The sequence below is a fragment of the Oratosquilla oratoria genome, chromosome 4, assembly GCF_046742065.1.
Source record: "Oratosquilla oratoria isolate Oo_2021 chromosome 4, ASM4674206v1, whole genome shotgun sequence".
In the NCBI taxonomy this organism is placed as follows: domain Eukaryota; kingdom Metazoa; phylum Arthropoda; class Malacostraca; order Stomatopoda; family Squillidae; genus Oratosquilla; species Oratosquilla oratoria.
In genome coordinates, this window is record NC_134780.1 from 88,437,674 (window position 1) to 88,450,173 (window position 12,500).

Here is a 12,500-nt window from a genome sequence, read left to right on the forward strand (position 1 = left end):
TCCCCTCCCCACCCTTTCTTACCCCTCGACCCATCAGTCAATAGACTCTTAGCGTTCCAAGATTTACACGCACCGCACCAACAAAATCATCACCATAAATTTCTGGGCCGAGACAAAGGTTTCACTTAGAGTTCCCTTATCGTTTGGTGTGTTCTGTAGCCTGTAAGTTGATATAGCCTACTGGAGACTCAATAAAACAACCGTGATCTCCGTGCCATTGTGACATAAACCAGAGGTACTGGTTAACATGTGTTTCGGTTAATAGAAGGAAATAGAATGTAGAGATACTAAGGTTGAATATGTTAGTTTTAAGTCGATAAGAATCCTTGTTCGTTGTATCGAGGTCGAACGTAACCCCAGGGTCCTACAGGGCACTACGTTGTCGCCCTCGCCGTCTGCCTCTCGCACACTTGAACGGACCTTACGAGAACCTGGCATAGAGGCCAAAGTCCACTACCGTCTATTGATTGTTGTGAGGACCTTCATTTTTGTGAACCGGAGTGTTGGATATTGGCGATTGTTTAAGTTTTTCTGCGTTGTGTTTGTGTTTTCTTTCCATGTTCCTTCTTGCCACGGGAGACGATGGGGGACTCGAGGGTAAACGAGGAAAGGTTAATGGGGGTGAAGGGTTCAATAGGAACCTTCGTTGTTGACTATTGCGAAATGAGGTGGGGGGGAGAACGTGCTTACAAATCCTTTCTATAGGCGTAACAATATACAAACAAAAGTCCCTAATTATATAGTAAATACGAGACTGTTAAGCCAAAGCCCTTTATCTGACATTTGAATTCGAAAATACCACTACATTTAAACACTCTGTCTGTTACAAATTATTCAATATTTGGATATAAACGTCCGCCGTATAAACTGGTTCAGCGTATCGGTGAAGAATAAATATGAAATAAATTCATTACCGCAATATTGCGATATGTGACGTGGCTGAAATGTGAACACACACACACACACACACACACACACACACACACACACACACACACACACACACACACACACACACACACACACACACACACACACACACACACACACACACACGAGAGAGAGAGAGCGCAAACGCACACAACACAAACGCAAATAATGATTTTATACAAATTTCATAATATTATGTGAATAGTATAATGAAGTTTTATATGTTTACATATCAGACGGGCTCACCGGGAGTTTTATGTGCGTTCGTATTCGTCTTGTATATTTTCATCATCATACTCACATGCGTCCGTTTTCCGTGTCTTCCTCCTCCCCTCTTGACTCCTTCCTCTTGACAATTGCAACTGCATATTATCTCGACTGCAACTCTCTTCTTGGCACTGACAAACAAAGCCTCAAATCCCGTGGTGGCGCCTCTCGTGGGTGCTTCCTTCGCTTGATCACACCACCCCCGGCCCGTCTACCCCCGGCCCCTCTCGCCCACTGGCACCGATGCCATTTCGAGGCACTTAACGAGAACAATTATATTTTCATAGTGGGAGGGAAAACAGTCGTAGGCACGAATCGTAGAGCGTTGAGCTTTTGCTGCCGTTATGAAGTCACTTCATAAACAGTGGCTTGGAGGAAAGCCTTCACGTGATGCTAAACTTAATATTAACATTTATTCTCTCTCTCTCTCTCTCTCTCTCTCTCTCTCTCTCTTTGAAGAGATCGTGTTTTGTGTGTGTCTCTCTCAGAGAGTGCTACAAGTTAATCCTTCGTGAGTCTCTTTTTATATCTTTCTCAGAACTATAAGAACTTGAAGGAAACTCGCTGGGTGAGCGGGTTAGGGCGTCGTTACTTGCGGCGAAGGTCGAGGGGGATGGGGGTTCGAACCCTGCCACCGGCGAAGTTGAACCAAGGGCAAGGTTTATTAAATTCCACGTTACAAAGTCCTCTGTGAGGGGCACCGTCCTAGCCTCCTGATAAGGGGAGTTTGTGACGTTAAACCATATCAAATCATCACATAAGGACTTGATGTACGTGTGGCGTTAGTGTGTAACTAGAAAGGTGACAGCGTTCTTAGGAAATTGGTGTCTCACACGGATACATTTGAATCGCAAAATGGGATTAATGATCAAGAAATCTAATGTGTGGAGAATCAATGCCTTACGTCCATAGGATTCCCGAATTCTACATATTATTCCATAAAATGTATGTGTGTACTTATGTGTGTGTGTGTGTGTGTATGTGTGTGTGTGTGTGTGTGTGTGTATGTGTATATGTGTATGTGTATGTGTATGTATACGCATATGTGTATGTATATGTGTATTTGTATGTCTGTGTGTGTGTATGTGTATGTGTATGTGCGTATGTGCGTATGTGCGTGTGTGCTTGTGTGCTTTTGTGTGTGTGTGTGAATATAAGTATATGAATATCCAGGCACCATTTCCTCTCCTAACCAGCTGCGTTAGGAACCAAATTGAATGCTGCTTTGATCTTTTGTTTTCCATAATTTTTTAATCGATTGTCTGCGGAAGTGTGTACATGGAAATTTATATGTACATATGCATGTAGACAAATAATCACATGTAGTTATACACAAACATTTTCCTACATCCTTTGTTATTTCCAAGTAAACACTTATACTATTCTATGTATATATATACATGTAGGCAAATACTCATACAGTTTTGTATATGAACGTATATGTAAAGAATTCTCTTTTCGTTATACAATCTTGCATATGCATTCGTGTGAGGGTGGGAGGGGAGGAGGAGGAGGAGGAGGAGGAGGAGGAGGTGTTGGGGGGGGAAGAGGAGGGAGGAGTGGGGGAGGAGAAAGTCTTTGTCTTCTCCCCGAATATCCTGTTTTATTTATATTTCCTTGCATCAAATACAACAAACTTCTCTCCTTCAACAACAAATGCTGCCTCGCTGCTCTCTTCATTGTTGTGTCTCCATGTCAAGCTTCTGAATAGTCCCGGCTCTTGTTCATACCTTCCTAGAATGCAAACGGGGCGAACCGGACACCATTGTATCTGCCAGCAGGTCCAACAGAAGCAGAAACGTCAGAAAAAAAAAATTAAATGGAATGGAAGCGGATGGATAAAAAGAGAGAGACAGAGAGAGATCATGTCATGGAAGAACACTCTTCCTTCATTCCTTCCTCGACACTTCCTCTGGACTCTTGTTAAATCAGCGCTCCTCCATTGTTAACAATAACACCATCACCTCGCGCAACAATACGCCCTCGAACTGCTCGCCCGTTCTTCGCGGCTTCGACCCCCGAGGAGCCATCTGAGAGCGCCAGCCAATGAGCGCGCCTGCCCCACCTCCCCGGGAGCCAATCGGCGGCCGCGCCGCACGCCAACAAAGCTCAACAAGAAAAACCAGATCGACAGAGCTACATCGGAGTGCTGTAGTGTCGGCAGCTTTAATTTTCGCCACACTGCAGTATATTGATGTGCTCTCCCCCAATATGCGTATTGTTTCCCCCGGCACAGAGCACGATTCCGAACGCATGTGTCTCGCGTTTGCATGTGTAAGCTACACATCCATTCACGCATACAATGCATAGGCTCACATTACACCCATTCACACACACATACATACATACGCGCATACACACAGCCACACTTCTCCTAATCCAGAACACACACATGCAACACTATCCCCTTCTCATAGTAATCGTTCCTCTTTCGGAACCCTCTCTCCATGTTTTCTCTTTGTCTTTTGTTCCCCAAATTCTTCTTCGCCGGAACTAATTTCCTCGACTCTTGCCTCGGGTTCATTCGTTCTTCGCAGGAACTTCTTCTTCCCACATTCCAACAATGTATTCTGTTATGCCTCGATCCATCTCTGGTTATCATCTCTAATGTCTACCCTCTCACTCTTTCCTTCTTTCCTCTCTTCCTGTTCGTCTCACTCCCCCCCAATACACTCTCTCTCTCTTTCTCTCTCTCTCTCTCTCTCTCTCTCTATCTATCTATCTCTATCTACCTATATCAATCTATCTATCTACCTATATCAATCTATCTATCTATCTATCTATCTATCTATCTATCTATCTATCTATCTATCTATCTATCTATCTATCTATCTATCTATCTATCTATCTATCTATCTATCTATCTATCTATCTATCTATCTATCTATCTATCTATCTATCTATCTATCTATCTATCTATCTATCTATCTATCTATCTCTCCCTCTTCCTATACACCATGCAAAAAAAAAAAAAAAAAAGGAAGAGGTAAATGAACATGGAAACAGAGTATGAAGAGAGTTAAAGGAATAGGTAGAGAGCAACGTGCAACGTGGTTCATGGAGGCATATTATACTGTACATATAAACAACTACAGGCCCCGAATGTAATCGTAATATTATGATTGTATACTCCTGCCTCGTGCGTACGGCGTACATAGTCGTGGTGGGCGCGTGTGGCTTCGTTTGTTTGTCGAGATTTTTCAATATCTGGCTAATGATGGTCGGGTTTTAGGTTTCGTGCGATGCAAAATTGGTCACGATTACAGCTAGAGTTTATCTCTCTCTCTCTCTCTCCTTCTCTCTCTCTCTCTCTCTCTCTCTCTCTCTCTCTCTCTCTCTCTCTCTCTCTCTCTCTCTCTCTCTCTCTCTCTCTCTCTCTCTCTCTCTCTCTCTCTCTCTCTCTCTCTCTCTCTTTCTCTTTGTGGAGAGGCAAAGTTCGAATTTTAGTCTTCTTAATGTTAGGCCATCTTGTTCATTCAGAGGTACAAGGCTACGTTAAATTACGCCTTTGTCTTGAAGACGCCTTTTTTTGTTAATGAATTTATTTACCCATTCTTTTATTCAACTATTTATTGAGTTTTCCTATCGTCGGACGAGATTTTTTCAGCATTGGACAAGAACTCTTGCAGAAGAGGTTAGAGAAAAAAAAAAATTAATTTATTCTTCCTCACAATCTCTACGCTTTACAGTAACTCCCTTGTTCTTCCTCAGCCTTTCCCCTTCCCTGGTTCAAACGCTGACTGAGTGGTTTAAGGAGTCGTTACATGCGGCGAAGGTCGATGGGATGGCGGTTCGAATCCTGCCACCGGCGAAGTTGAACCAAGGGAATGGTTCATTAAATTCCACGCTATAAAGTCCTCTGTAAGGGGCACCGTCCAAGCCTTCTGATGGGAGAAGTTTGTGACGTTAAATCATATCACATCACAGCAATTTTGTGTGTAAGGATTTGCTCTGATTCCTACTCTCTCTATCCCTATGTATGTATAAACTTATATTAATGTTGCTGAGGATATTTCATATGTATATATGTATGTTGAGACATAGTGACAAGTCGAAAAAGGTGGAAAAAGAGAGTCACGGGTCTCGTTCCGAGTTTATTCCTGACCGGTTTCGCTTGTAGCTTCTTCAGAGGAATGATGTATATATGTATATCTATGTGTTATAGATATCGCTTCGTTGTTTAACATCCCAACATTATCATTCTCTTCTACTCCCACCTAGACCCTCAAATACTTTTCAGTTACCGTCTCAGGGGATTTTTTGTTCGTCTAAATATACACACAGAATGTTCATTGATGACTGCAAAATCCCTTCCTCCCCCAAACACTCTCCCTCCTCCAATCTCTCTCTGTCTTTGTCTTTCTCTCTATCCCTCTCTTCCTGCCTCTCTCCCTTCCTATATATCTATATGTCTCTCTTTCTCTCTCCCGGTCCCTGTAACACGCACGCACGCGCGCGCACACACGCACGCGCACGCACACACACACACACACACACACACACACACACACACACACACACACACACACACACACACACACACACACACACACACACACACACACACGCACGCACGCACACACTCACTCACGCACGCACACACACACACACACACACACACACACACACACACACACACACACACACACACACACACACACACACACACACACACACACACACACACACACACACACACACACACACACACACACACACACACACACAGAGCCACTTGGTCCCCTTTGGAAGACGTACGCTGGGACGTAATGCATAATGCCAATGCTATGTACGTAATTGTCGTATTTCGGGTTCACAGAATTCCTGAATCTCTGCACGAGAGAAGAGCTCTTGACTGTGTCTGTGGCTGTGTGTTGGGGGTCAGGGGTGAGCTTGGGGTTGTGTCAAGTACGTGGACTGAAAGAAGTACCCAGCCTGTTACACTTTTGGCCGTGATCGGGAGAAGAGAAGGGAGAAGAGAGGGTGTAATGTGTGAGAGGAAGGGAGAGAAAAGAATTGATTAATAGAGAGATGAAAAGAGAGATAGAGATAGATGGGGGACTGTAAGGTGTATGTGAGAAAGGAGAAAGCGCTTGCTTGCTTGCTTATGTTTTTTTTTTTTTTTTTTTTTTTTTAAATCAGGGGCGGGGTGGTGGATGGAATGCGTTTCCTTGAAAAAGATGGGTGAGCTAGACGTAGAATCTTTCCCAGCACTGAAGAGGTTTTTCAGAAAAGCTTCTGCGTCTGCGCGCAAACTGCGAACTGTCCTGGGTCACGACTACTTCATAGCTATCTGCGTTGTTTCTTCTGCCGCAGCGTTGTCCTTCTACCCAGGCTTCTTATTATGAAATTACTTTTTTTATGGTTTTTATGATTCCCTTGGTCTTACCCTCCGCATCTTCCTACTTATTATGCTCCCAGTCGAGAAGATTCGGGATCTGAAATCAAATAACGAGTGCATAACTCCCTCTATGGTGATTCTAAAACAGCTGTGGTCGTGCGCAGTGATGTGTTAATGTAAAGGTGTTACGTAAGTACTTAGGGTGTCTGTGTGATTATGGGAAGGGATGAGGTGGATAGGGGGGGAGGTTGGAGGAGGGAGTTCGGAGAGTAATGGTGAGGTTTAGTGAGCGTGGGTTGGGGTGACGTGTCACGGGCCCGCCATTGCCGTGAACTCGTGATTTGGCGAGACAGAAGGCGACAGTGAAGAAGGGAGAGAATCAGCTGTCTGTGTCGGTAGGACACGTATCGCGAATTTCGGGTTTCTTGAGCGATTTCCGGACCGCTGTTCTCTTTTTGCGGATTCTTTTACGCACTTGGTTGTCTAAAGAACAGCGTCTGTCAGTTGCCATTTTGAACGAGTTACGGTACCGTGTAATATCTATGTAGAAGGATTTATGTTGGTCTGGGGGGACAACGTGGAAGATGTAAGGAGGAACAAAGAGTGTAACATCATTGCGTGGTGTCGGATGTTATCTAAAATTCTAGAACGAAGTCTCCACGATGAAAACCATTCATATGAAGTGGATTTTTTTTTTTATCGCGTTGCGAGGACATTAAAAAAATGCTTACCTCAGGGGAAGTCGGAGAGCTACGAGGAAGGCGCCGTTTGGGTGTTTACTGAAGAAGACATTGACGAAGAGAGGCGATTGACTCAACAGTGTGGGGTTCTGCGTGTCTGGCAGGATACAACTTACATATATGCCACCACGTTGTTGTTGTTGTTGTTGTTGTTGTTGTTGTTGTTGTTGTTGTTGTTGTTGTTGTTGTTGTTGTTGTTGTTGTTGTTGTTGTTGTCGTCGTCGTCGTCGTCGTCGTCGTCGTCGTCGTTGTTGTTGTTGTTGTTGTTGTTGTTGTTGTTGTTGCTGTTGTTGTTTTTCTCCTGCTTATGTTTTTTCTGCCTCTTCTTCTTAGAATACTCCTTTGTGTTTTCAGCGCTATAATAGTTCCCTGAAGGGTGCACTTGACTCAACCTTTGTCGGTTATTTCCGTTATTTCCGTTGAAACTCTCCTAAAGTAACTCGACCAAAGGTCTTAGCTTTGATTGATTCATTTAAAAAGTAGAGAGAATTAGTTCTATAACATGGAAAGGAATGAAGGTCTCATCGATTAAACAATACAGGTTTCAATAACTTACAATAAATTTTGTTCTACTATAGGTCATCCGAGCTTATCAGCAATTATTAAGATATATTTGTCCCCGTTGTATGATATATCTACAGAGTTCTGGGATAGAATGGGTCAGATCTGGGTGTATGAAATATAGATCTTTCCATAAAAAAGCAACACTTCTCAAATTCTATTTTTCTTTATCCAACTTCCTTACTTCTCAAACCATTTTAAATCATCGTCACATATTTCACAAGTATTTGTGTAGAATAGAAAATTAGAAGTATTTACGTTGATGCAAAAGAACTTTGTTACTTGGTACGATATGTCATGATATATACTCGTGTTTTTCTATAAAAACAATATCTATTGTATAGTGGCGCACAGAAAGTAAGAAGTGGACATGAAAGAGGTATGATGCAGTTATATTAACTTGGTTCCATAAAGTTATCTGCATTATAACATTTTTACATCGTGAATACTCTGTCAATTTAACACAGAATTTTCTAGTCAAATATCTAGTCCTCTCATTTCTACTGTAAGTTATCTATGAGAAAAGTCCTTTACTCTGAGCTTGCAATCTTACAGTATTTGCAATGTCTAATTCAAGATCTTGATTTATAGAATTTAAGTAAATATTCTATTACACTGCTTTGGGAGTTAACTCTGAACTGTCTCTTAAAAAGTGAATTTTTAGTCTTGATATTTGGATGTTCAATATGAACCTCGTTTCTTAATAGAAAAACAAGAGCCAAGAGGATTTGGTGTCCTTTGAATAGTTATAATCATAGTGATTATATATCCTTCGTCGACTCCATATAGTTTTTATTGTCATACGTCTTGATGTACATTCCCAAGATACAGACTTCTATGTTTCGTCGTTTTTGTCGTAGTGGCGGAAATACATTATCACCAGCGCCGCGGTGTTCTGGTAATAAACGCCAAAACTCCATTGATCAGCGTAGGTGTCACTGTTGTTTTATCTATATTTCAGTACGTACGAGCGTTCGATGCTCATGAAATTCATGTCTGACTCTTTTGATGTTTTCTTATTTTCTTTTTATTACACTTGTGTTCTCGGTCCCTCTGTCATACACTCAATCACATTATCACAAAGTCAGATCGAAGTATTTTACAGCGACTCTCCTCCCGTTTTAATAGTCTTTACATATTTCGATTTAGTTATTATTACTATCACTACTACTACTATTATCATTATTATTATTACTATTATTATTATTATTATTATTATTATCATTATTATTATTGTTATTATTATTATTATTATTATTATTATTATTATTATTATTATTATTATTATTATTATTATTATTATTATTATTATTATTATTATTATTATTATTATTATTATTATTATTATTATTATTATTATTATTATTATTATTATTATTATTATTATTATTATTATTACTATTATCATTATTACCATTATTATTATCATTATCATTATCATTATCATTATCATTATCATCATTATCATTATTATAATTTTCATTATCATTATCATTTATTACCATTATCGTTATTATTATCATTATCATTATCATTATTATTGCTATTGTCATTATAGTTATAATTTTAATAGCCTTTCAAGCGCCTCAATCTTAGAAGAGATGTAGTCAAATCCATTCTGCTCGATGTCTGTTGATTACATGAACTTAGTAACTTTCCAGTGACGTTTTGCTTCACTTGATACCCAAACTCTGCCTTACTCTTAGCGAATTTAGGGGCCCCGAGTCTTCGATTATGTACTCTACATTTTACTTTTTCCCTCCTTCACGTATTTTTGCCAGAATTAAATTCATTTTCTCGGCCGACCACTCAAAAATGCTTTTGAGTACATTTCAGTCGCCGGATATGTGGATTGTACAGTGACTATAATCATGCCAATATAAGTAGATATTCTGTGAATTGTGATTATCTTTGTGTTTGTATGTGTGTGTGTGTGGGGGAGGGATGTTTGTGTGTGTGTGTGTGTGTGTGTGTGTGTGTGTGTGTGTGTGTGTGTGTGTGTGTGTGTGTGTGTGTGTGTGTGTGTGTGTGTGTACGTGTGTATGTGGGCGAGTGTGTGTGTGTGTACGTGTGTATGTGTGCTTGTACGTGCACGCGTGTATGAGTATGTATGTGTGTATGTGTGCTTGTATGTGCGCGCATGCGTGCGTGTGTGTGTATATGTGTGTATGTATGCGAGTGCGTGTGTGTACATGTGTATGTATGTGTGCGTGCGTGCATGCGTGCCAGAATAGGCGTGTCCAGTTGTTTCTGTAGTTACGAGTGCAAGGAAACGAGCAAGCTTTCATAAGGAATATGATATAAGCCCCTGAAGGAAGTTTCTCTCTTAAGGACTTACGAGCGCATCTTATGTGTGTAGTAACGCAGGGCAGAAGGAGTGGAGGAGAAGGAGAAAGGGGTGGGGGGGATGGAGAAGAGGGACGAAGGACATTGATAAAGGTTGAGGGGGGACTGCATCGGGGATGGGGGGGAGGGGACAGCACGGGCGATGGGAGGGAGGGGGGTGAATGGAAGGGACCGGTGAAGAACTAACAAATTTATGAATATTATGAAAAAAAAAGTTAATGAAGAGGGGAGGAAGATCGAAACTATGGGTCATGAGAAAGAAAGAACGCGTGATTGAGGGCCAATCATTAATTAAACCGATGTGGAAAAATGTTCCAATGAAATCAAGGGGACCCAGAAGCAACCGTGGACGTAAAACAACAGCAACAGCCGCTCTGTCGGCGTTGGAAGCGTCGGCTGTCGCCAGGAGGTGGCGGTAGGGGGCTGGTGGCAGGGGGCTGGTGGCGTTGTAGGCGGCGGCTGTGATGGTAGTGTCAGCCATGAGCGCAAACCACCCAGTGGACAGAAAACGGATTGTTGCTTTTAAGACAAACTACACAACAAACAGACCGGACGTTGTTCGGATGGATAAACTACTTGAGAGGATATGTTAGTCGAGGAGGCCGCAAACAAAGACGAAGAGGGAGTAACAAGAGATGGAGGGAGGGAGGAAGGGAGGGAGGGAAGGAGGGAGGGAGGGAGGAAAGGGAGGCGTGGAGGGAGGGAGTGATGGAGGCGAATGTCCGAGATGCAGAAAACCAACAGTCAATATTTACGATAAAAAACGACCTTGTACAGAACGACAGAGGAAACGGTACCCTTAAAACACACTTCACCGGTCTTCCAAAACAAAATGATAATGCTGTAGAGTTCTCGCTGTTCTACATGAACATTGAACAAGGAAATACGTAGCATTTACTCTCGTAATTAAATAGCTATGTGGGCACTGTCTAGAGCTGTGTGGAACTCACTGAGAATAAGGGGGGTATTGTCCGCAGGCAGTCTGGCTCTTTGAGCTCGGTTCCACTACCTCTTTCTCCTCAGTGTCAACAGTGGTCAGTTGGGGAGCCACACGCCCGTCCTCCCATCCCTCGTGGCACTGCTATAAACTTAATCACAGTGCCACCTCCGCTGTCATTTTGGATTGTGATTAAACGGGGGAAGGGCGGCGAGCTGATATCAGAACTGGAGTTGTCCCGGGTCAGGTGGAGAGGGAGTGGGAAAGTCAGTCAGCGACGCTGGGTCGCTTGAAAAGCTTAGCGGCGGGCACGAGCTCTGCAAGCTAAGTCCAAGAGGTGCGGACAGACCGCAGAGGCAAAGAGGACGACGACGACGACGACGACGACGACGACGAATCGGTCGAGACGAGAAAAAACAAAACAAAAAAACCCGACTAATGTCAGTGATCCAGCGGAAACAAGTGGCTCTTGAGATTTCTCTTTTTATTGTTGTTGTGGCTCCATCGGAAACGGAGGATTTATCAGTGGTTGTGGGTTGAATAGTGGTGATTTCGTGGCGGTTGTACAAGCCTCTTGATGCTCGATCTCACCCCTTCATCGGCTTGTGCTGTAGAGAGGGGACAGAGGCATCAAGGCTAGAAACGAAACTGACTGAAGGAAGCCATTAGGCTGGTCGATGGCTAGAGAGACATCAGGAGGAACACGAGCATAAGCGGAGAACGACACCAAAAGAAGAACCGACGGTTCATCCTTCGTATCGCTTTCCTTTGTCTGTCCGTAGCAGGTCTTCCCACACAGCTCGCCAGAATGACGCTCATGTAAGTAGCCACGCATTTCCCACCCGAAGTTCTGTCCTGAACCTGTTTTCTTATTGGTAGAGAACGTATGAGAGGACGTGGCCGATTTATTACGATAGCATCGACTATACTTCCCTGAAATCACTGATTCTCAGTTTTTCAATTTGTGGTCCAGGAGTTTCGTGGCTCATAATGATCATTTCGTTGTACAAGTGATGTTCACTATACTTAGTAATAAATTAGTGATTGGTGGATCTATCTTTGAATTTATTGAGACTTCAGAACGACTTTTTGTCAATTTGTGGTCCAGAGTTTTTATGGCTCATAATGATCATTTCGTTGTTCAAGTGATGTTCACTATACTTAGTAATAAATTGGTGATTGGTAGATCCATCTTTTAATTTATTGAGAATTCAGAACGACTTTTTTGCTTATTTTTCATGTCCCAAAATTCTGTTTACCACAGATACATTTCTAGTCAAAATGTTTCTACATTTGTTATCGTTATTAGAAAAATAGGAGATGTAGTACCATGTTTTTAGGTTGGGGAAAGGGAAATGAGTTTCTTGGTCTGAAACCG

General features: G+C 42.2%; 1 protein-coding gene across 2 annotated transcripts in view; it reads left to right on the forward strand.

The window, feature by feature from the left end:
- Nucleotides 1-12,500, forward strand: part of LOC143025027 (uncharacterized) — a 311,509-nt gene that overhangs the window by 25,491 nt on the left and 273,518 nt on the right. The window contains exon 1 of one of the 2 annotated variants that reach the window (XM_076184637.1): nucleotides 11,194-11,941. The exons of the other annotated variant lie outside the window; for it this stretch is intronic. Coding sequence (XP_076040752.1) covers nucleotides 11,931-11,941 — 11 coding nt within the window. The 5' untranslated portion in view covers nucleotides 11,194-11,930. Of the gene's footprint in view, nucleotides 1-11,193; nucleotides 11,942-12,500 lie in introns of those variants that run through there. 2 annotated transcript variants of the gene reach the window in all.